Genomic DNA, 24553 nt, shown 5'->3' on the forward strand with positions numbered 1-24553 from the left:
AACCATTGTCTATGTTTCTAATGTCAATTAATGTTATATTGCTTGAAGATTATTATGGGAAGGAAGAGGAAGCCTGATCATTCCCGGCGCATGATGTCTGATGTGCTACATAACAAGACATCAGTAGCACCACCATTAGAGGAGGCATCACATCGGCCAGCATCGGAGGGGCCATTAGTGCCACTAGCATCTGAGGGGCCATTACCACCGTATCGACCACCATCAGTGGCACCACAGCAGCTACCATGTACTCGGCCTCCACGCCTACCATCGGTGCGTCCACCATCAATGGCACCACAGCAGCTATCATCATCAGCTTATGAGCCATCCGCAGGTATTTAAATTTGCTTTGAGTTGCATGAAAATTATTTACACATACATTTATTTATGCTCATTATATATAACTTGTTTATTCTCATTGTATTTTGCAGACCCTTCGACTTCTTCACAGCCCACATCAGGTTTATTTGATATGATTTGTATTCACATTATTTAAATTTGCATTTGGTTGTTACCATTGCATATTGTTTATTATTATTGTATATCGCAGGTCATGTTAGTTCTTCATCGACCTCGACTAGGCGTGGTAGAGGATGTGCCAAGGGCATTAAAGAGTGGGGTACTGATAAAAAGCTGCACATACAATTTGATGGAAATTACTGCCCAATAGGGGATAACGTGGCCAAGTTAACTACTCAACTTGGCATTATTGTCCAGAATGGTAACATTGTTCCTCTTACTTTTGTTGACTGGAACAGTGTGCCTGATGATATTGTTGATGCTATTTGGAAGGATGTGAAGGTAAAAGTATATTTTTGTCCACAAATTCGAATTCCAAATTTGTGTTATACTTAGCCTTAAACTTTGTGTTTTATAGGACAATTTGAATATATGTCCAGAGGAGTACAAGCCAATCTGCATGAAAAACTGCAACAGCATATGGAAGGATCACAAGAACAAGCTTAAGGCTAAGTATTTCAAGCCTAGAAGCTCTGATCCTAATCTGAAGGATGATGTTCCTATGAACGTTGTGCCAAGCCAGTGGGAACAACTTGTAGAGTATTGGCGTACTTCCGATGCTGAGGTATACAATTACGTTATATTTATGATATGTAAACATACAAATCATATTTACATACTTACATTTGTTGAACTTGTTATAGAAAATTGCAAGTAGGAACGCTAAAAATCGGCGAGCTCACGGCATAGCTCATACCACAGGGCGTACTACTTTCTCTCAGATACGGCATGAGGTTTACATTTTATTGTTTTATTTTTCTATATAAATAAACATTGTATATTTGCAAATTATTTGGATTCTAATTTTCATATTTCTAAAAAAAAACTTAGATGACCAGTAAGGGGGAGTCTACTGATAAGATGAATGTTTGGCTTATGACACGTAGAGTAGATGACCCAGAGGTTATCCAGACCTTGGTAGTTTCCAAACACCTTTGATTGTATTTAAAGTTTATTTTTTGTGTGTCAACCATCTTAATTTCGCGTATACTTGTGTGTCTTATTCAATACAGGATGAGTTTAATCGTCAACTCTCTATGCTACCTGAGGATGGTCGGACTTTGGAGGCTAGGAATGCCATTTTCCATGAGTTGATAGGTCATGACAGACATGGATATTGTCGCACATACGGGAGAATCGTGCCTCGGAGAGTGGTGTATAAGGATGGTGCTGGGCCATCACAGTCAACACCCCATCCATCGACTATTGATCAGATCACGCAGCAGGTTCGTGCTGAGCTAAGGGATGAGTTGAGGGAGGAGCTGCGAGCAGAGTTCTCTACACATTTGCAGCAGATGAGAGCTGAGATGATGGCCCTTGTGTCACAGGGGGCGAGTGTGGATCCCAACAGACAGGTTCCATATAAACATCACAATTGTTTGATAGTTCAATTTTCACTCAACATTATGTATGAAATTCGAATATGATTAACACATTATGCACTGACTAACATAGGTTCCTGATGCATCGAGTGGCCACCGGGCATTTAGGGAATCTGCAGAAGACGAGAATCCATATACACCACCACCAGAAGATCAGGTATAAAATTTATCTTTGCATTCTAAGCTAAAATACATCTTTGCGTTCTTTACTTGAATTCGAGGCGTTAACGCCCCAAAATCAGCAAACGGCGTCGGTTTAGGACAAAACTTGCCACACACGACCGCCTAGGCACGAGAGACTTGTGGGAGAAGACGGGGCTCGAATCGAGTTCCCGGTTTGGGAGTTAGAGTCGGATTTCACTTTAGGCAAACAACTTCCTTAAGAAACTTGAATTTGAGGAGTTAACGCCCCAAAATCACCAAACGGCGTCGGTTTAGCACGAAACTTGGCACACACGACCGCCTAGGCACGAGAGACTTGTGGGAGAAGACGGGGCTCGAATCGGGTTCCCGGTTTGGGAGTTACAGCCGGATTTCACTTTAGGCAAACTACTTCTTTAAGAAACTTGAATTCGAGGCGTTAACGCCCCAAAATCAGCAAACGGCGTCGGTTTAGCACGAAACTTGGCACACACGACCGCCTAGGCACGAGAGACTTGTGGGAGAAGACGGGGCTCGAATCGGGTTCTCGGTTTGGGAGTTAGAGTCGGATTTCACTTTAGGCAAACAACTTCCTTAAGAAACTTGAATTTGAGGAGTTAACGCCCCAAAATCACCAAACGGCGTCGGTTTAGCACGAAACTTGGCACACACGACCGCCTAGGCACGAGAGACTTGTGGGAGAAGACGGGGCTCGAATCGGGTTCCCGGTTTGGGAGTTACAGTCGGATTTCACTTTAGGCAAACTACTTCTTTAAGAAACTTGAATTCGAGGCGTTAACGCCCCAAAATCAGCAAACGGCGTCGGTTTAGCACGAAACTTGGCACACACGACCGCCTAGGCACGAGAGACTTGTGGGAGAAGACGGGGCTCGAATCGGGTTCTCGGTTTGGGAGTTAGAGTCGGATTTCACTTTAGGCAAACAACTTCCTTAAGAAACTTGAATTTGAGGAGTTAACGCCCCAAAATCACCAAACGGCGTCGGTTTAGCACGAAACTTGGCACACACGACCGCCTAGGCACGAGAGACTTGTGGGAGAAGACGGGGCTCGAATCGGGTTCCCGGTTTGGGAGTTACAGCCGGATTTCACTTTAGGCAAACTACTTCTTTAAGAAACTTGAATTCGAGGCGTTAACGCCCCAAAATCAGCAAACGGCGTCGGTTTAGCACGAAACTTGGCACACACGACCGCCTAGGCACGAGAGACTTGTGGGAGAAGACGGGGCTCGAATCGGGTTCTCGGTTTGGGAGTTAGAGTCGGATTTCACTTTAGGCAAACAACTTCCTTAAGAAACTTGAATTTGAGGAGTTAACGCCCCAAAATCACCAAACGGCGTCGGTTTAGCACGAAACTTGGCACACACGACCGCCTAGGCACGAGAGACTTGTGGGAGAAGACGGGGCTCGAATCGGGTTCCCGGTTTGGGAGTTAGAGTCGGATTTCACTTTAGGCAAACTACTTCTTTAAGAAATTTGAATTCGAGGCGTTAACGCCCCAAAATCACCAAACGGCGTCGGTTTAGCACGAAACTTGGCACACACGACCGCCTAGGCACGAGAGACTTGTGCGAGAAGACGGGGCTCGAATCGGGTTCCCGGTTTGGGAGTTAGAGTCGGATTTCACTTTAGGCAAACTACTTCTTTAAGAAACTTGAATTCGAGGCGTTAACGCCCCAAAATCACCAAACGGGGTCGGTTTAGCACGAAACTTGGCACACACGACTGCCTAGGCACGAGAGACTTGTGGGAGAAGACGGGGCTCGAATCGGGTTCCCGGTTTGAGAGTTAGAGTCGGATTTCACTTTAGGCAAACAACTTCTTTAAGAAACTTCTTTTCGAGGCGTTAACGCCCCTAAATCAGCAAACGGCGTCGGTTTAGGACAAAACTTGGCACACACGACCGCCTAGGCACGAGAGACTTGTGGGAGAAGACGGGGCTCGAATCGAGTTCCCGGTTTGGGAGTTAGAGTCGGATTTCACTTTAGGCAAACAACTTCCTTAAGAAACTTGAATTTGAGGAGTTAACGTCCCAAAATCACCAAACGGCGTTGGTTTAGCACGAAACTTGGCACACACGACCGCCTAGGCACGAGAGACTTGTGGGAGAAGACGGGGCTCGAATCGGGTTCCCGGTTTGGGAGTTAGAGTCGGATTTCACTTTAGGCAAACAACTTCTTTAAGAAACTTGAATTCGAGGCGTTAATGCCCCAAAATCACCAAACGGCGTCGGTTTAGCACGAAACTTGGCACACACGACCGCCTAGGCACGAGAGACTTGTGGGAGAAGACGGGGCTCGAATCGGGTTCCCGGTTTGGGAGTTAGAGTCGGATTTCACTTTAGGCAAACTACTTCTTTAAGAAACTTGAATTCGAGGCGTTAACGCCCTAAAATCACCAAACGGCGTCAGTTTAGCACGAAACTTGGCACACACGACCGCCTAGGCACGAGAGACTTGTGGGAGAAGACGGGGCTCGAATCGGGTTCCCGGTTTGGGAGTTAGAGTCGGATTTCACTTTAGGCAAACTACTTCTTTAAGAAACTTGAATTCGAGGCGTTAACGCCCCAAAATCACCAAACGGCGTCAGTTTAGCACGAAACTTGGCACACACGACCGCCTAGACACGAGAGACTTGTGGGAGAAGACGGGGCTCGAATCGGGTTCCCGGTTTGGGAGTTAGAGCCGGATTTCACTTTAGGCAAATTACTTCCTTAAGAAACTTGAATTTGAGGAGTTAACGCCCCAAAATCAGCAAACGGCGTCGGTTTAGCACGAAACTTGGCACACACGACCGCCTAGGCACGAGAGACTTGTGGGAGAAGACGGGGCTCGAATCGGGTTCCCGGTTTGGGAGTTAGAGTCAGATTTCACTTTAGGCAAACTACTTCTTTAAGAAACTTGAATTCGAGGCGTTAACGCCCCAAAATCACCAAACGGCGTCGGTTTAGCACGAAACTTGGCACACACGACCGCTTAGGCACGAGAGACTTGTGGGAGAAGACGGGGCTCGAATCGGGTTCCCGGTTTGGGAGTTAGAGCCGGATTTCACTTTAGGCAAATTACTTCCTTAAGAAACTTGAATTTGAGGAGTTAATGCCCCAAAATCACCAAACGGCATCGGTTTAGCACGAAACTTGGCACACACGACCGCCTAGGCACGAGAGACTTGTGGGAGAAGACGGGGCTCGAATCGGGTTCCCGGTTTGGGAGTTAGAGTCGGATTTCACTTTAGGCAAACTACTTCTTTAAGAAACTTGAATTCGAGGCGTTAACGCCCCAAAATCACCAAACGGCGTCAGTTTAGCACGAAACTTGGCACACACGACCGCCTAGGCACGAGAGACTTGTGGGAGAAGACGGGGCTCGAATCGGGTTCCCGGTTTGGGAGTTAGAGTCGGATTTCACTTTAGGCAAACTACTTCTTTAAGAAACTTGAATTCGAGGCGTTAACGCCCCAAAATCACCAAACGGCGTCGGTTTAGCACGAAACTTGGCACACACGACCGCCTAGACACGAGAGACTTGTGGGAGAAGACGGTGCTCGAATCGGGTTCCCGGTTTGGGAGTTAGAGCCGGATTTCACTTTAGGCAAATTACTTCCTTAAGAAACTTGAATTTGAGGAGTTAACGCCCCAAAATCACCAAACGGCGTCGGTTTAGCACGAAACTTGGCACACACGACCGCCTAGGCACGAGAGACTTGTGGGAGAAGACGGGGCTTGAATCGGGTTCCCGGTTTGGGAGTTAGAGTCGGATTTCACTTTAGGCAAACTACTTCTTTAAGAAACTTGAATTCGAGGCGTTAACGCCCCAAAATCACCAAACAGCGTCGGTTTAGCACGAAACTTGGCACACACGACCGCCTAGGCACGAGAGACTTGTAGGAGAAGACGGGGCTCGAATCGGGTTCCCGGTTTGGGAGTTAGAGCCGGATTTCACTTTAGGCAAATTACTTCCTTAAGAAACTTGAATTTGAGGAGTTAATGCCCCAAAATCACCAAACGGCGTCGGTTTAGCACGAAACTTGGCACACACGACCGCCTAGGCACGAGAGACTTGTGGGAGAAGACGGGGCTTGAATCGGGTTCCCGGTTTGGGAGTTAGAGCCGGATTTCACTTTAGGCAAATTACTTCCTTAAGAAACTTGAATTTGAGGAGTTAACGCCCCAAAATCAGCAAACGGCGTCGGTTTAGCACGAAACTTGGCACACACGACCGCCTAGGCACGAGAGACTTGTGGGAGAAGACGGGGCTCGAATCGGGTTCCCGGTTTGGGAGTTAGAGTCGGATTTCACTTTAGGCAAACTACTTCTTTAAGAAACTTGAATTCGAGGCGTTAACGCCCCAAAATCACCAAACGGCGTCGGTTTAGCACGAAACTTGGCACACACGACCGCCTAGGCACGAGAGACTTGTGGGAGAAGACGGGGCTCGAATCGGGTTCCCGGTTTGGGAGTTAGAGCCGGATTTCACTTTAGGCAAATTACTTCCTTAAGAAACTTGAATTTGAGGAGTTAATGCCCCAAAATCACCAAACGGCATCGGTTTAGCACGAAACTTGGCACACACGACCGCCTAGGCACGAGAGACTTGTGGGAGAAGACGGGGCTCGAATCGGGTTCCCGGTTTGGGAGTTAGAGTCGGATTTCACTTTAGGCAAACTACTTCTTTAAGAAACTTGAATTCGAGGCGTTAACGCCCCAAAATCACCAAACGGCGTCAGTTTAGCACGAAACTTGGCACACACGACCGCCTAGGCACGAGAGACTTGTGGGAGAAGACGGGGCTCGAATCGGGTTCCCGGTTTGGGAGTTAGAGTCGGATTTCACTTTAGGCAAACTACTTCTTTAAGAAACTTGAATTCGAGGCGTTAACGCCCCAAAATCACCAAACGGCGTCGGTTTAGCACGAAACTTGGCACACACGTCCGCCTAGGCACGAGAGACTTGTGGGAGAAGACGGGGCTCGAATCGGGTTCCCGGTTTGGGAGTTAGAGCCGGATTTCGGTCCAGTCAAAATTATTTACTAAACTATCTTTCTAATTATATAGTAGTCAATTTTTTTTTTATATTTTTCTATAATTAAAATGTTAACACATTATATGGTTTTTAATTATTTTTATCTTGTTTTTTTCAGATATTTCCTGAGTAGCAGTTGGCTTTTTCTGGAATGCGGGCGTATCAAGATCATAGTTGTCAAATCGGGATTCGTATCGTGAATCGAAATGGTCTCGTACCGAATCGCGAATCGAATCGAATCGTGAATCGTAAAGATTCGATCACTTCTTCTAAATTATTTAAAAACATATATTTACACATTTAGATGTTAAATATATCTTATGAATATAAAATATTTAGACTTAAATTAATGATAATGTTATTTTGAATGATAAACACGTAGTTTAATAAGTAAGAAGTTAACAAACGTTCCTATGTAAGATCACCATTTTACCTTTTTTCTTTTTAGATATTTCTTATCAACTATTCTTAATAAAAATAATAACCAAATAGACAAACTATCAATTTCTAAAATAACAATAATTAATAACGATATTGATATTTGGACAATAAGCATACATACTTTTCTAAGTAACAGTGAACAAATAATAAAAAAGAATCATTTAGAATCTTTTTTTTTAAAGCCTAAAATATTTTAAAAAGTATAACTAATCTCATACATGTAATATTTAATTTAATAAAATAGTAATAGATAATTCATAGTGCAATTTTAATCTTAAACATCTTTAGAAGATATATTACAATTTTTTGAAGGAAAAAAAAAAGGAAAAGAAATGTTAAAAATATGTTGGGTCTGACTAAATCTAATTGGATCCTATTAAAAACTTCATGATCACTAAAATAACAACAAATCATGTATATATGTTGGTTATTTTGGTATTAAACGCTATTAGAAGTTGTATTATGTCATTTTTACTAAAAAGTTGGAGGAAAAATAGAGTCGAAAATATGTCGGACACAATAATTTTAAAAATTGCATGAATCGTAAAAAGTGAATCGAATCGTGAATCGATTGTGAATCGTGCGATTCACTAGAGATTCACTTTCAAAATAGATTCACCCTTAGATTCGTATCGATTTTGTAAAAATTGCGAATCGAATCGGGAATCGAATCGTGAATCGTAAGATTCTGATAACAGAGATCAAGATTATGACTAATTTTTGTTTTTGTAAGCCACGAACGAATGAAGACGAAAACTTTTGATTTTGATTTTGATTTTGATTTATGTTATTTAAATTTGGGAGCAACATTATGTATGTATTATGCGACGTTATGTAGTGGCATAATTTTTATTGTTTTGAATTTTTATTTATGTATTGCTATGAATTGAACAATATTATTAATTTTCATTATTTGTCAATTTTTGTTTATGTACGTATTTATATTATTCTGTAATTTTTCAATTTTTTATACTTATTTTTTATCTAATACAGGTTATTTTAATTTTTTTAATAATTTATCAGCAGGGTTTTTTTTTATTTTTTATTTTTTGAGACGGGAGAAGAACCCGTCGCAAAAACCATTAATAGGCTTTTGTGACGGTACCAACACAGTCGCAAAAGCTGTCTTATTGAATGTACAGGACACCTTTAGCGACGGTAAACCGTGCCGTCGCCAATACTTATAAGATGCCAGAGCCTTTAACGATGGTAATGTTCCCGTCTCAAAAACTCACTTTTAGCGACGAGAATTACGTGCCGTCGCGAAAAGTGATTTTTCCCCCATTATTTGCGACGGGAAAAATGCCGTCGCAAAAAACTTGGCTTACCGTCGCAGAAACTAATGGCGACGGTACTTACCGTCGCGAAAGGTCTTTTGCAACCCCGTCTGTCGCGACCCCCCCTTACCGTCGCAAAAAGCCACATTACCGTCGCAAAAGACATTAGCGACGGCTTTCGGGAGCATTTGCGACGGCCGTTTACCGTCGCAAAAAACAAATTTTTTTGTAGTGAGTATTTGATAAAAGAAATAAAAAAAAAAAGAAAAAAAAGAAATACAATCTCACTTAAATGGAAAACACGAGAGAAAAGAAATGAGGAGTAAATTCAATCCAACATTTTGTCATTTCGGTTCATTTAAGCTTTTTTCTTTCTCCATTTTTTGACTCAACCAAATATAGCTTAGAATTCAAATTCTATCAATTCTTTCTCATTTTCTTTCTATATTCCCTTTCCTTTCCATTTTTCTCATCAAATCCTCCAACCAAACACAGTGTAAATGAAATGCTTAACATTTTGGATCACCAGTCCTGCTTTGAGAGTTCTTAATTAACACCCAAAAAACAAAACAAAACAAAACAAAACAAAACAAATGGCAAAAACTGCATAATTAGCCTGCTGTCTGAATTTTGTTTTCCTGTTTGCCGAGTGATAATTATGGCTACTCGAATAGAAAAATCTAAGCAAAATTTGAGAAGCTTGCATATGATGCATAGATTCAATTCAATTTAGCCTGAAACATTATATTTAGTAAGCCCTAAACCTTGACAAGTGAAATGGTTCTTTTGCCTTCCAAAAACTTCAATCTGCTCTTATGCAATATCTACGAATCTAGTAATACCAAATGTACATATATTAATATCTATGAATAATGTTATCTGGGAATAAGTTATCTATGAGAAACTACATTAATGATAAAAACTAGTAATAACCAAACGATAAAAAATTGATCATGACACCTATCAAGAATTCAGTGCTTTCATGTTATAACGGCGTGCCAAGCGATCAGCAGATCCATCATTTAGGACACCCTCTATCAGCTCAAACTTCTTATGACATGCCTTCAGGGTCACTGATTGTTGTTCTGCAAGCTTCTCTTCGTCTGCCAATTGTTGCTGAGAGAAAAACATAAACAAAACAAAAAAAAAAAAATTAAATTAAATTAAATTACAATTTACTTGAACTCCGGAGAAGGGTTCACAGAAAATACTCCCTCTTTCTCAAATTGTTTGTTCATTTTCACTATTCCAAACGTCTCAAAAAAACGAAAAAAAAAAAAAAAAAAGAAAAAAAAAAGTTTATATATTTTTTAATTTATTAATGATTTTGAGGACTTTATCCAATTAAAGGGCATGAATGCAGAAAATGAAGCAACAAATTTGGGACGTAGGAAATAAGTTGCAGTGGATATTGAAGGTCCTCTAGAATTTACCTCGAGAGCGAATAAAGCTTCTGCTTCATGTTGCCTCGTGACCTCCTTCAGTTCCTTTGCTACCTTAAAATCAGGGTGCTGTGGGTCCAACCAACGGAAGTTTATACTTCTACCAGGCTTTCTTGGGCGGTCATCAAACATCTCCATCTCAGCAGCACGGGCCCGCACGGGCCTTGGCATCCCTGACATCATGAATGGGAAATTACCCATCTCCGACACAATCTGTTTTGCCTGCTTTGAGTTTTCCATCTCCACCAAAGCAACGTGAGGTAAGCTATTCAGCTGTGTGTAATTTGGAATGAACTGGACTTTATCAACGTTCCCGAATTGATTGAGTGCTGTTTTCAATACAGCTTCGGTGACCTGAGGTGAGAGGTTGTCGATGTAAACAGTTCGCCTCACTTTCTCCTCAAAGGCAGCATACTCTGCTTCTGCTGAATCCATGATGAAGTAACAAGTTGAAATATCTCCTATACAAGTTAGAAACAAGCCTCAGTACATCCAACTGCACAGGTTAACCAATTTACATTATTATCCATATCCAACAAGACATAAAATATATTATCCATTCAGTGAAACCCAACATAAACCGTCATGCTCACTACTGAAAACTTCTCATTTTGCAAATTTATCATTGCTATTATGAATCCTAATAGACAAATATAAGCATGAGAAATGCATATTGTCAAAAGGTAATAGAATCTCCACCATGTCATCAACCAAAAATTAAAAGAATTTATGAACATGGAGGCAGAGAGTAAAGCTGAACTATGCCTGGTTGGGGTTTATAGTTTAAACATAAACCAGAATCAACTTGTTTCTATGATAGGCTCCTGGCAAAAAATCAGAAATCTTTCATCCATATAGAGGTCTATGCAATGCACAAGCTACCTACACTTCAGAATCGTAGCACTCTGAAGTTTTATATACCAACTTAACTATCGATGTGTGACCAAAAGTTTACTTGCATTTGATGCTGCAGTTAATTATGCAAAAGGAAGAATAGGGCGACCCACCCATCATACCTGAACATCTCCTACACGATTTTGAAAAGTTTATAGATGGCACTCTGCCTCCTAAATGATAGTGGAAATAATAAATTTTTGTTTAAGCTAAAATGTGCTTCATATATTAGAAGTTGAAGTTGAAGTTGAAGTTGAAGTCATACTATTGAATGAATTCACAAGCAGAAAATAGTGTGTGAACTACAGATATATAACTAAATTTACTTTAATCATGGTAGTTAAGAGCAATGACATTCTTACTTCACCTTTGACCTCTCACACTACCCTTGTGAGAGGCTAAAAGAAAAAAAAGGGAGTGCAAGAGGCATTGGGGTGTGAACATCATCCTCATATGTGAAGCATATATGCTTTAGTCTTTAGGGACATCATCAATATGGTTCTTAACCAACTAAATGCAAGCACAAAGAAAGGAGCTAGAAAGCCACAAAGGGACAGATTGCGTAATTTCCCCTCCATAGCTCAAGAAGAAACAAGAAGCTCATCAACTCAACAAAGGTTTTCTCTCTTTAACACAATTCTTCATCTAGTCTGCATCACCTGCATACTAAATGACAAACATTTGCCTAGTCTGGACCTCCTACTCTGGATTGCAATGGAATATCCTTTCAGCATACTCCGCACGCATAATCAAAGTCTATGCACAAAACCTACTGAAATCTAAGACTAGTACACAACCAGATAAAGATGACTAAAAATTTCTATTCAAATTTTTTTTTTTTTTGTTTTGATAAATAAAAATTTCTACTCAACTTTGTGAGCAAAACAATATCTCTTTTTCATTGTGCATCTACCTCACGTAAAATCAATCACCAAATTTCATATAAAACCATTTTGTTTTACAAGTGAGAGGTCAACTCAAATGGATTTCACCTTAACGAGTTCAATTTTTTAACTCCTAATGGACATTGTCAAATGCTGATTACTATCAATCATCGGATAGAGACGTAACTTTTGCATGGTTTGAATAAAGTGGCTGCACTCATGCTCAATCAGTGTTCTATCCCAAGCATTTACCTTTCCACCAAACCATATCCCCAACCTTTAAATCCCCTGCAAAAACATGCAGCCCCACAATGTCGAATAACTTGTAAAGATAATGCAGCTACTGGAGATGTAGGGTGCTTGAGATACCAAGGGCCACATTTAATGAATTTCATATCAATTTATACAATTATCATCCGTATGAGAAAAATCATAACCTATGTTGCTTGGAATGTGAATCATTCTAGTATATGTTACAACAACATGAATATGGTATGCTGCATGCTTTAAAATGTGATATGATAGGGGTAGACTTGAATAGATTATACTAAGAGAATTTAAGGTATTTCTAGAGTAATTTTCTTTTAACAATTAGATATTCAGTAGAATGTAGGTTACTGTTTTCAAATTAATCATAACAACATTTTTGTATGAGCATTATAACCAATTTGTTACATTTGATTTTCCAAATTTCCATTATTCTTCGATTTTAGTTCATTATATTTGATTTTCTTCCCTCCCAAGGAAATATATATATATTTAAAAATTTAAGATCGCCTTTGGATCACTAAATTCACTATTTTGGAACCCAAGTGTAACACGTTACATGGCAGGTAACGTGCTGCAAAACATAACCTCTAGGGTATAAGTGTTTTTTGTAACACTAATCGTAACATGAGACTATTACAACTAGTGGCTTTATGGTGTTCCTGCATGCCTCAACTAGATGGAGCCCATATAGTTAATGCCCACAAACCTTAGTCTTGCCCTGGTGATTATTACCTCTACTCGCTTGTCATTCAGAAGTAATCAATTGGACCTTAACCACCTTTGAAACATAGATTAATATTCAAAAAAATACCAATCTAAGTTCATATGGCAAACATACAACCTTCATGTTTATCACCTAAAGATAAAACATCGTAATCAAATGTTCGAAAAAAAACTGACATTGGCACTAAACAAACCTTGAATGCTAGCCTACAATAGGTATCAAAATGAAAGATTTTCTCGGTTATCTTATGATTTTTATAACTAAAAGTTACTGAATTATTCCTCAAGCATAATCCTATTGCCACATAAAAATATGGAAATTCCAAATTTTTTTTTTTTTTTAGATTGACACCAAGATGTCTGAATCATAGCCTGACTAATCCCTAGGGGTGCACAGGCCCTCGGCAAGGAGTTTTTCGCAAGTGTAACATAGTTAATTCAAGGGTTTTCCCCTAATTCGATGGCCTCAAGTAATTGTTAACACCTAAGAGGTTTCGATCCCCGAACCTTGGAAGGAACACACCCCAAGACCCAAGACCTTACCACCAGGCCAATCCCTTGGGGTTATACGGAAGTTCCAATTTTACCTCATAATATAATGCATTGATTCAAAAATTAGTTCAAATTCCTCGAGCAATATTCACCCCTTTGTTAAATGTCAACCAACCTTATCTTACCCAGGAATTTAGTCATACCATTAATCAATCCCACAAAGCTATCATGTTCAAATATCCATTGAAGTTGTTTTTTTGGGTACAAGAAAAATAAGTCCTGATCAATATATACTATTACAAAAAGCACATAGCTATTTGAAGCTTTGTCACTGTTTTTTGTATACCTAAAATACCCCTGATCAAATATCTATTATGTACTGTTGTAAGTGGGATAGTGGCAGAAAAATAGGGTATAAATAATTTCTTAGATTCTAACTGCTTGAAACTTAAGTAACTGCGACACACGTATTGTGCCCATACCTTTAGTATACTAAAACTGGGAGACAAATACAACTATAGAAGCAATCCTTTGCTAGGAGTTCAACCCAAAAATGACTGGTAATCTAGGATCAAATGAACTCCACTTAATCCTTGCAATCTAAATTAGGTGTGTGCACGGGTCAGATAGAGTTGGGTTTACCCCTAGACCGTCAGCCTAACCGAACACATCAAGCTAGAAATTTGTTAATCCATTGTCCACCAACTAGCTAATCGAAATTGATCATATCAAGTGGTTCGGTTTGACAGTCAGTTGGAAAAAAAAAAGAAAAGAAAAGAAAGAAGATAAATTTCAAATTTGAGATATATACAACCAATAAACAGAAGTTTGGGAAGATCCAAAAAAGCCAAAAAGTCAAAAAGTTACTCAAAAAGTTAAAAAGTTAACACTATTCACCAAAAGTCAACAATTACGGCTGCACAACTCTCAATTCAAATTTTTCCCTACAAATCAATTTTTACAATTTTTTATTACACATTTTTCAATAAAAAGTCAAAAAGTTAACCCAAACATTCATATTTTCAACCTCAATTTTTTAGTCCAAAAAGACAAAAAGTGCACTTTTTTAGTCTTCCCAAACTTGGCCTTACACAGCTCATATGACAAATAGCATAGAAAAGAGAAAAATGGCAGAGAGAGGAGTTCAATGAGGGGAGATTTTCAATCCTCCAGTACCATAGCTCTTCACCACCATCAAAGACAAAAAAAGGTTTCAATGGGATGCAAATCGCTGGTACCCCATCACCACCATCGAAGAACGAGAGAGAAATAGAAGAGAGAGAACACCGAATTCGAGAAAAATAGAAGAGAGAGAGAGAGAGAGAGAGAGTTGGGAGGACAAACATTGAATAAAGAGAAAAATAAAAGAGAGAGCCCTGATGATATATCATTACTGTTAGGGAGAGAGAGAGAGTGTGTGATGGGTGGATAAACATTGAATGAAGAGAGAGTGTTGAAATTAGAATATGCCAGCCAGTGATCTGCCAGAAAAGGAATTCCTAGGAAATAAATTACAACCTTTATTCTTCTAATAATAAAAGGATAAGGTGTAATCATTAAGTATCCAATTAAAAAATGGCACATATGCAGTCAGTTAGGGTTAACTAATTTATTTTTAAGAGAATTGACAACCAACCATATATTCAAAAAAATCTCACCTTTCAACCCATGGCTGACCGCTTGTTTTGACAAAGCCGACTATTTGTGGTCGGTTCAAATCAAAGTGGGGCGAGGTGGATTCGACGGGTAAGGCAATTTCATGAACAACCCTAATCTAAATATACACTCTCCAAAAAAAAAAAAAAATCCCGCGAGTCCAAAGCACGAACACTTTTGGGAAAGTAGTGTCTTTGTTTGACGTGTGTAGGTGTTCAACACATTTCAAACACTAGCACTCGTTAGACACTTCTCATACATTTCTTAAGTGTCACACACATCCAAATATGTCCAATTATTATTTTTTTTAAATATTTTTTAGACTCAGACAAGCTTCAAACATTTGGAGGCAATACAAGTCCAATGCTTAGGACACACATGAAAACACATTACAAGTTCGAAAAAAATAACTTAGGATTTAATGATAAAAGATAAACAAAGTAGATTTATATATATAATAAACACATGAATATATCCTCCTTCAAATTTTAAAAATTCGTATTATATTATATTTCTTTAACTTTGAATGAAATAGTCATATATATGACACATAAATAATAATAAATATATATAGCCAAATATTTTGCATGTGTTTCCCATGTATCTTGATTCTTGTCCAACATCTTTGAAAATTGTTGGCATGTCTGTATCATGTCATGTGTCCAAGTGTGTATCTATTCTTCTTAGATTTTGAAGCTTCTTTTCTTTATCTTTCCCCATCCCCAACAAAAAAGGAAAAAAAGAAAAAGAAAACACAAAAAGAAAGTCATTTTCTTTTTGTTAAGACCATTTGATCTTGAAATATAGTTCATTAATCATGATTGAAGATCTGGGGGGAAAAAAAAAGTTTGTCTTCTCCCCTCTAGTCCTTGTGTTACAAAGTTGTTCATCTAAGATCAAAAGCTTTGATTCGAAGTGATCTAGTTATCTTAGGTCTACTTGTTTTCATGAAAAGCATTTTTGATAGGATATTAACTTTCCAACTTGGAAGAAATCAAAATCCCATCAGTAAATTTCTAAATTGTGTAATATTGTTGGTAAATTTTTAGATTGTGTAATATCCTTCCTATTAGTGGACTAATTCTCTTGAACAAATGAGGCAAAAATCCATTTCCACCATTTTGGCAGAAAAAACATAATGAGGTACACCAACAGAGCTTAATTCAAATAGTTGTTTATCCCATGAACTCAACACATGGGGTAAAGGAACCCAATCTATAAAATGATACCAAATAATTATGTATCCTAACAATTGCATTTATGGTGCAACAGAAAACACAAGGTACAATAATGTGTCCCAAGAATCAATTACTAAATTATGAATCTTTTGTTATCACTAGCCATGGTAACAAATTGATCCACATGTTTTAGGAATAGTTTGCTATGTTACAATGGTTATGGAAATTTTATTGATGGTATGCTACATAATAGTTTTAAAATCGATGTTGGAAGAAATGATTTTGGAAATGGTTTTCCAATCAAGTTTTTTTTGTTTCAATTTCTGTCTCTTCTGTACTATTTTTAAGAACAGAAAATATATTTTAAAAACCGTACCAAGTATGCTCTTAGTTTCTTAATAAAAAAATAAGTGATGCAAGCGAGACAGATATAAAGTCCAAAAAGCATCGACAACAATCCTGAAAATAAGGCTTTAATGAAAGAGTAATCAATGAGCTTCCTAGAATGCTAGTACTTTAAGTTAGCTTTGCTTCTTGGCTCTTGTTGTCCAATAACACCACATTCTCCTTTCATTTTTATTTCAAGTCTTCATTGCTCTTGCTTGAATTTCTTTCAATCATACAAATATTTCTTTTTCATCTTTCCTTCTTTTTATTTTCTTCATATTTCATAATGGATGAATCTGAAAGACACATTTGAGTTGAGGGTAAAATGGTGTTAAAATTTATCACACCTACTTCACCCACTTAAACCTACTCCACTAAACCTAACCCACTACACCCACTTAAACCTACTCCACTAAACCTAACCCACTACACCACTACCACCTCACCTACTCCACTAAACCTAACCCACTACACTACTACCACCTCCACTTCACCTACTTCTTACCTACTACACACACACCCTCTTCTATATATAAGAATCATGAATCATTGTAATTATAACATCAATATATCAATCAATAATAATACATACAATTTATTCTCTCTCTTTCTCTATACATTATTTCTTACATGGTATCAGAGCTGGTTTAAAACCTAGTATTTTCGCTTCCCCGGCGGGCGGCAACCTCACCTTAGCCGCCCGCCGGACCTCAACCTATTCCGCTGATAAAATCAACAAAGATTTGTGCAACTGTAGTCATGTGTGAGGCTGATGGAGACGAATTCTTCACCTCATATGACGAGACAGTCTGGAACTGGAAACACTACAACATTCTGCTCTGGAATTCTGCAGCAGCTAGATTATAGCTTGGTTGAGTGCCAAGCTTTGGTTCTTCCACCCACTCTTGAACTTGCCCAGCAAAGTGTGAAGGTTCATGCTTGTGTTGGAGGGACTAGTGTGCGCGAAGATCAGCGCATTCTCTCCAGTGGGGTTCATGTTGTTGTTGGTACTCCTGGTCGTGTGTTTGACATGTTGCGGAGACAATCACTTCGCCCTGTTTGCATCAAAATGTTTGTCTTGGATGAAGCTGATGAAATGCTGTCACGAGGTTTTTAAAAATCAGATCTATGATATTTTCCAGTTGCTGCCACCCAAAATCCAGGTTGGGGTGTTCTCAGTTGCTGCCACCCAAAATCCAGGTTGGGGTGTTCTCTGCCACAATGCCACCAGAGGCTCTTGAAATCACCAGGAAATTCATGAATAAGCCTGGAAAGAGAAAAAGCTCATGCTAGGATTTGCGAAGTGATTCGCTGCAGGAATTTTGGCTTTGGATGAAACCCTTACCATACTCCACTCATTCTCTCCAACTGTTCTAACTTTTTATTTTTATTATTATTATTATTATATCAAATAATCAATGCACTCATGTTCCCCACTAACAGTGTCCACTTTTGACCCAAACCATTTTCAATCCATCATTTCTCCTTCACCTTTTGCACCCCACTCACCGACTCTCTCTCCACTTTATCACATGGGTTTGTCCCTCTCTCTCCTCCATTTGATTTCAAAAATCACTTATTTTTATTTATTTTTTCCAAATCACTTTTCCTCTTTTTTAAATACCCCACTTTATTTTGAAACAATCGCACTGATGTTTTTCATATAATCCATCTATAAATATTTTTTATCTATTTTCTTTCTCCCTTGTTTTCTTTCATTTTATTTTTATTTTTTCAACAAAACACTCCCAAAACAAAAACAAAAAAAAAAAAAACAAAAAAAAAAAAACAACATTTTACAAACTTGTCATTTCTTCATGCCGGGGATCAACCCCGATCAGCATTTTACACCATAAAAAATAAAAAAAAATAAAAAATAAAAAAAAAACACAAAACAAAAAAAAACACAACCAACACAAATCGGAACAGTGGGATTTTTCTTCTCGCCTATTCTGCCGGTCTTTTCTTCTTGCCACCGTCTTGGGCGGCCCTTGCCGGTGTTGCCTCCGTGTTTCCTTGTCCACCGAGCACGTTCACTCCCCCATACTCCTCCACTGCAGCATATGGAGGACCTCCAAATCGGAACATCACGGTGGCCTTCCGCTTCAGCTCCTTGTTTTCTGCCTTTAGCACACTAATCTCTGCTCGCGCATCCTTATACATGCGTTGGAGCAGAGCCAGCTGGGAGTTTAACTGTTGCACCTCATTTGTCCTACTCTGCAGCCGGTGCGACAAGTTTGTGACCGCCGTCATGGTCTCCACACATGACTTCAAAGTATACTGATTGGCCTCAATATCTGTTTGCACTGCCATTTTTTGCTCCACCGACCGCATAGGGAAGTTCAACGGCGCAAAACCAGAGGCGCTTGGTTGAGGTTCACTGGCCACCGCACCAGTTATCTCTCTTGTTGACTCGTTGAGGTCGGGCAAGAGAGTGAGCAGACCACGGGACGAAGAGGCCATATTCTGGGTAGCTGAACGGGAAGACGAGGCCATGTTATGGGTTGCTGAGTGTTTCAGAGAAGGGTTGGTTATAGAATGGCAACAGAGTGTTCCAGAATCTCTTTCTCAGAAACGGAAGAGTTTTTTCAAAGGATTTTCGGCGGTTTCAGACTGGTTTGCACAGCCTCCGCCTCAACCTTGGTTAAATAGCCGGGCAGACACGCGCATCATGCGCCTCTCTGCGCTCGCCGACAACATGGGCGCTCCTTTTGATAGACACGCCTTTTGATGGCACGCCTTTTTATGGATTGGGCACGCCTTTTGATGGCACGCCTTTTTTGACAGATTGGGCACACCTTTTGAGGGTGCGACTTTTTAGGGGTCCGACAAGACTCTGTAAACTGTCCCGACATTGATTCCGGTTAGCTCCTTCATGGGTCCGACAAGACTCAGTAAACTGTCCCGACATTGATTCCGGTTAGCTCCTTCATGGGTCCGACAAGACTCTGTAAACTGTCCCGACATTGATTCCGGTTAGCTCCTTTATGGGTCCGACAAGACTCTGTAAACTGTCCCGACATAGATTCCGGTTAGTTTCTACAAGGGTCCGACAAGACTCTGTAAACTGTCCCGACATTGATTCCGGTTAGTTTCTACAACGGTCCGACATGACCCCATAAACTGTCTTCTACAACGGTCCGACATGACCCCATAAACTGTCTTCTACAAACGGTCCGACATGACCCCATAAACTGTCTTCTACAACGGTCCGACATGACCCCGTAAACTGTCTTCTACAACGGTCCGACATGACCCCATAAACTGTCTTCTACAGCGGTCTGACACCGCCATCCAGTGTCCTCTACATCATTATGACACCACCATACAGTGTCCTCTACAACGTTATGACACCACCATCCAGTGTCTTCACCAATGGTCTGACACGACCATACAGTGTCACCTATCCTCTTTTATTTTTATGTATTTTTCTTGTTTTGTTACTCTCTCCAAACTCAAGTTGGCTAGTTCCTATCCCCCTTGAGTTTGCGGGGGGCTGTTAAAATTTATCACACCTACTTCACCCACTTAAACCTACTCCACTAAACCTAACCCACTACACCCACTTAAACCTACTCCACTAAACCTAACCCACTACACCACTACCACCTCACCTACTCCACTAAACCTAACCCACTACACCACTACCACCTCCACTTCACCTACTTCTTACCTACTACACACACACCCTCTTCTATATATAGGAATCATGAATCATTGTAATTATAACATCAATATATCAATCAATAATAATACATACAATTTATTCTCTCTCTTTCTCTATACATTATTTCTTACAAATGGCTTAGGTTCTATATGTTTCTTCAGCAACACCACTACCATACATGGATTGCTGTTCTAGTCTCAGTCTTAGTCTGTGCTGGTTTTGTAGGTTGTGGATTCTTACCTATCCTCTCACAACTTCAGTTTTTATTTATCTTCTATTGTATGAGAACTACAGCTTAAAAGTGAGATTATCACACAATAGATCAACGGAGCCCAAGAAGCTGAAGTGGATCCGGTTCATGGCTACATGGTGAGATCATTGGATTCATCTTCACAGAGCAAATGATTGATCACTCATCTACAACTGATCAAGATTCCGAACTGTGTATAGTGCAATGAATTGCGAAGTTTTTGCTCTTTCATTGAGCTTGCCCTTGTACAACACTGAATAATCTTTAAAGTACAGTTGTCCATCAAACTGCCTTTCCCAACAAATCCGACCGACCCGATTAGAACCGACCACAAACAGTCAGCAGTCGACCAGAGGCAGAAAGGTAAGATTTTTTTTGAATATCCGGTCGATTGTCAATTCTCTTACAAAATAATTTGGTTAAACCCGAACCGACCGCATTTGTGTCAGATAAGGTGCAAGCTTCAAGTATCCAATCTTAAAGATTACACCTTATCTTTTTATTATTGAAAGACTAAAGGTTATAGGTTATTTCCTAGGAATTCTTTTTTTGGCAGATCACATGATGGCGTGTTATAATTTTCAAGACTTTCTTTTCATTCAATGTTTATCCACCCAACATGCACTCTCTTTCTCTCTCTAACAATAACAATATATCATCAGCTCTCTCTCTCTTCTATTTCATTTTCAAGGCTCTCTCTTTATTCAATGCTCTCTCTCTCTCTCTCTGTGTAGTAATATCTCATCAGTTCTTTCACGCTTCTATTTCTCTCGCATTTGGTGTTCTCTCTTCTATTTCTCTCTTGTTCTTTGATGGTGGCAATGGGGTACCGACAATCTGCATCCAATGGAAACCCACCCTTCTTGTCTTTGATGGTGGTGAAAAGTGACTATATCGGAGGATTGAAAATCTCTCCCCTCATCGAACTCCTCTCTCTTTCACTTTTATCTTTTCTATGCTATTTCTCAAATGAGTTGTGTAAGTATCTGTTTGTTGGTTGCATATATCTCATAATTGAGATTTGCCTTCTTCCTTTTTTTTTTTTTTTTTTCAATTGTTACACAGGTTTTATTTTATTTATTTTTATTTTTTCCGGTCATGACTGAACCGACCGTCAAATCGAACCACTTGATACAATCAAGTTTGATTAGCTAGATAGTCAACAATGGATTAACAAATTTCTAACCCGATGTGTTTGGTTCGGCTAACGGGCTAGAGGGAAACCCAACTCGATCTGACCCATATGGACCTATGGACCTTTATTTTCTCTTAATGCATATTAAAGTACTAAAAGTCTAAAGATCATGGCCAAATACATGGAATTCTACTTGCATTTCCTTACCACTTATCCTTTTGTTGTCCATGCGGCATCATTTACTATTTCAGACTTGATATTAATTCGCCACAGAATTCAACAACAAACTGAAAGGAAGATAATGAAAGTGGAGCATTCTATGAAATTGAAACAAAATGTGCATGTAAATGTTGGTAGTTTTATAATATCTATCAGCATAGTAAGCAATATAAAATACAGAGAATTACATTGACCTTGCCTGAGGTTTGGAAAAAGTGCAACAAGTCTCACAATTTCGGCATTATTACACTGACCTCCCTTTTGGTAAGGCTAAAGGGATGGGAACTAATGCAGATGGTGTGAAGTCAAAAAGATAAACAAAATAAAATATACATTTTAGTACAAAACAAATGACAGCATCATTTTTCCATCCATATAACTAACAAATTATTGATGAAATAGGGCTAAATGTTATGTGAATTAAAACCGTAAGAGAGTCCAATGCAATCATGCCAAACTTATGGGGCTTACTCTATTTTTTTCAAATCTCAAGGGAAGTCAATTTAATTTACCCTAAAAGGTGGAAAAGGATTGAGACCTCTTAAAAAGACCCCCCTAATTTTATCCATGGTAGGCTACATGTCAATTTTTTATTTGTCATCAACTCAGTCATGTAGAGCCTAACTCCCCCATGCCATTCATTGTGAGTCTCTAACATTCCTCCCAAAATATAATTGCATAAACCCATTTCAGCTAAAAACACTATGAAAGTTACAATGTACTTGTTCATAATAATTCAAACACAAAATGAAAAAAAAAAAAAAAAAAAAAAAAAACTTGTAGTACTAACTTCAATGCAGGAATGCACATTCCAATATGAAACCAAATCAACTACCAAATAATTCACATACAAAATGAAATAAATAAACAAATATACTTGATCTCTCAACACTAAGTTAGCATTTGGTTTAATTTTCAAAACTCAATTCTATTTCAAATCATGATTTGAATCAAAATTTATAACCAAACAATTTTCAAAACTACAATTCAAAATTACTTTCAAAACTCCCTTCTTCTTATTTATTTATTTATTTATTATTATTAATCAATCAATCAATTACTTTTTCTCTCTCATATCTCCTCTCCCCTCTCACATTCTATACATCAATCAATAAATAAATAAAAAGTACAAATCATCTCAAAACTATTTTTAAAATTCATTATCAGACAAATTTTCTCTTTTTAAATCATGATTCAAAAACTCAAAACTCAAAACACAATTCCATACTCAAATCATAATTCTAAAACTAAACCAAACAGACCCTAAAATTTCCCTAAAAATTATATATCAAAAACCATAAAATTCTAATATTGTACAAACAGAATTAGCCCATTACTTCAATTAGAGAATTATACACACAGGATGAAAACCCAGAAAGAAATCAACAAAATACATAATCAAAAAGACTCAATCAAATGTTCAATTGCACCCAAACCACAGAGATCATGTTAACAATATCAAAAAAATTTTGATTTATTAACCACTATTTTTCTTTATCTACAGGGTTTCCACTTGTGTATTAAAGCTAGACCAAATTCACAAAATTGAAGCTCCGAAAAACAAAAACACAAAAATTCCCTCAATACAAAATCAACAAGAAAAAATTACAAAAAAAAAAGTGTGTGAAACAGTGTATCTAAGCGAGAGAGAGAGAGAGAGAGAGAGAGAGAGGCTGACCTTTTGGTAATGGTGGTGTAGACAAGCGGAAGCTATCGACGGTGGGTGGAGCCGGACCACTGGATGGAAAGAATGCGAGGGAGAGGGACCATAATTGGGCTGGAGGAGGAGAGAGGGATGTATATAAGGTAATCCAAGCTACAAACGACATCGTTTGTTATAACTTATCTAAGAAAATGGTAAAAGGATCTAAGAAGTAGGAGTTTACACACGTCTTTCCTGTTAATTGGGTTGTCTTACCATAATCTATATTTACTTTTTCTGTTCCAAAAAAAAAAAAAAGGAATGTTCGTGGCCCACATTGGTCTGATTTTAGAGTAAATCAGTAAGTAAACTGGTTCTTATGGATCCTTAATTGGAATAATAATCAAACTGTTAAATTTGTATAATTGGATCATACCGAACCATAAAAACCGGTTTAATTCAATTCAATTTTACTGTTTTAAAATTTTTCATATAACAATAATTGGGATATATATTTTATGTTAGTTAGCATACTTACAATAATTAGTTTAGCTAAGTTGGTTATAATTAATCAATTTCATAATAAAAATTAGTGTTTGAATCTTATAAGAAATTTTATATTTTTATTTTTACATATAAAAATATAAATAAATATGTGACTGTCCGATTTGGTTCGGAATGATAAACAAAGTCTTGGAACAAATAATAAGAACGATTTAAATTGTTTCACCATTTTCAAAATTAAAATCATAATTGAAACTAATAAAAATCAAATCCCTAGACCGGATTGAATCAATTTACTTAGTTTCACTATTTTTTTTTTTTTTTTTTGGACAACCCTAATAAAAAACTAATTATTTTAGTTCGCGCTACTTCTTCGTCTACACATCTACACAAATTTGAGTTTCGATTTTTTT

The 24553-nt window shown here is 38.5% G+C and overlaps 2 protein-coding genes and 1 long non-coding RNA gene across 5 annotated transcripts; 2 read left to right on the plus strand and 1 right to left on the minus strand.

Annotated features, from left to right (window-relative positions):
* Positions 1-192: 192 nt before the first annotated feature.
* On the plus strand, positions 193-625 carry LOC145790155 (uncharacterized). The gene is made up of 3 exons (XR_014328801.1): positions 193-334; positions 432-461; positions 551-625. It is a non-coding gene; the product is annotated as an uncharacterized LOC145790155 (long non-coding RNA).
* A 263-nt stretch (positions 626-888) lies between these two features.
* On the plus strand, positions 889-2064 carry LOC145791544 (uncharacterized). Its single transcript, XM_082871902.1, has 5 exons — positions 889-1084; positions 1164-1253; positions 1351-1437; positions 1533-1874; positions 1975-2064. The coding sequence occupies exons 1-5, from the start codon at positions 920-922 to the stop codon at positions 2062-2064; spliced, it is 774 nt and encodes a 257-aa protein (XP_082728028.1). The 5' UTR covers positions 889-919.
* Positions 2065-9633: 7569 nt separating this feature from the next.
* Positions 9634-23890, minus strand: LOC114266298 (ASI1-immunoprecipitated protein 1). 3 transcript variants are annotated; one of them, XM_082869325.1, is made up of 4 exons: positions 23673-23764; positions 12126-12305; positions 10231-10700; positions 9634-9913 (listed from the first exon to the last, which is right to left on the minus strand). In XM_082869325.1, the coding sequence occupies exons 3-4, from the start codon at positions 10672-10674 to the stop codon at positions 9761-9763; spliced, it is 597 nt and encodes a 198-aa protein (XP_082725451.1). In that variant the 5' UTR covers positions 10675-10700; positions 12126-12305; positions 23673-23764; the 3' UTR covers positions 9634-9760. The 3 variants fall into 3 exon arrangements, with proteins under 3 accessions (XP_082725451.1, XP_028062996.1, XP_082725450.1); XM_028207195.2 differs by lacking the exon at positions 12126-12305 and having other exon boundaries at positions 23673-23890; XM_082869324.1 differs by lacking the exon at positions 12126-12305 and having other exon boundaries at positions 10231-10735; positions 23673-23811.
* Between the last annotated feature and the right edge of the window lie 663 nt (positions 23891-24553).

The sequence above is a fragment of the Camellia sinensis genome, chromosome 5 (assembly GCF_055761805.1).
Source record: "Camellia sinensis isolate YWXY chromosome 5, ASM5576180v1, whole genome shotgun sequence".
NCBI classification, from domain to species: domain Eukaryota; kingdom Viridiplantae; phylum Streptophyta; class Magnoliopsida; order Ericales; family Theaceae; genus Camellia; species Camellia sinensis.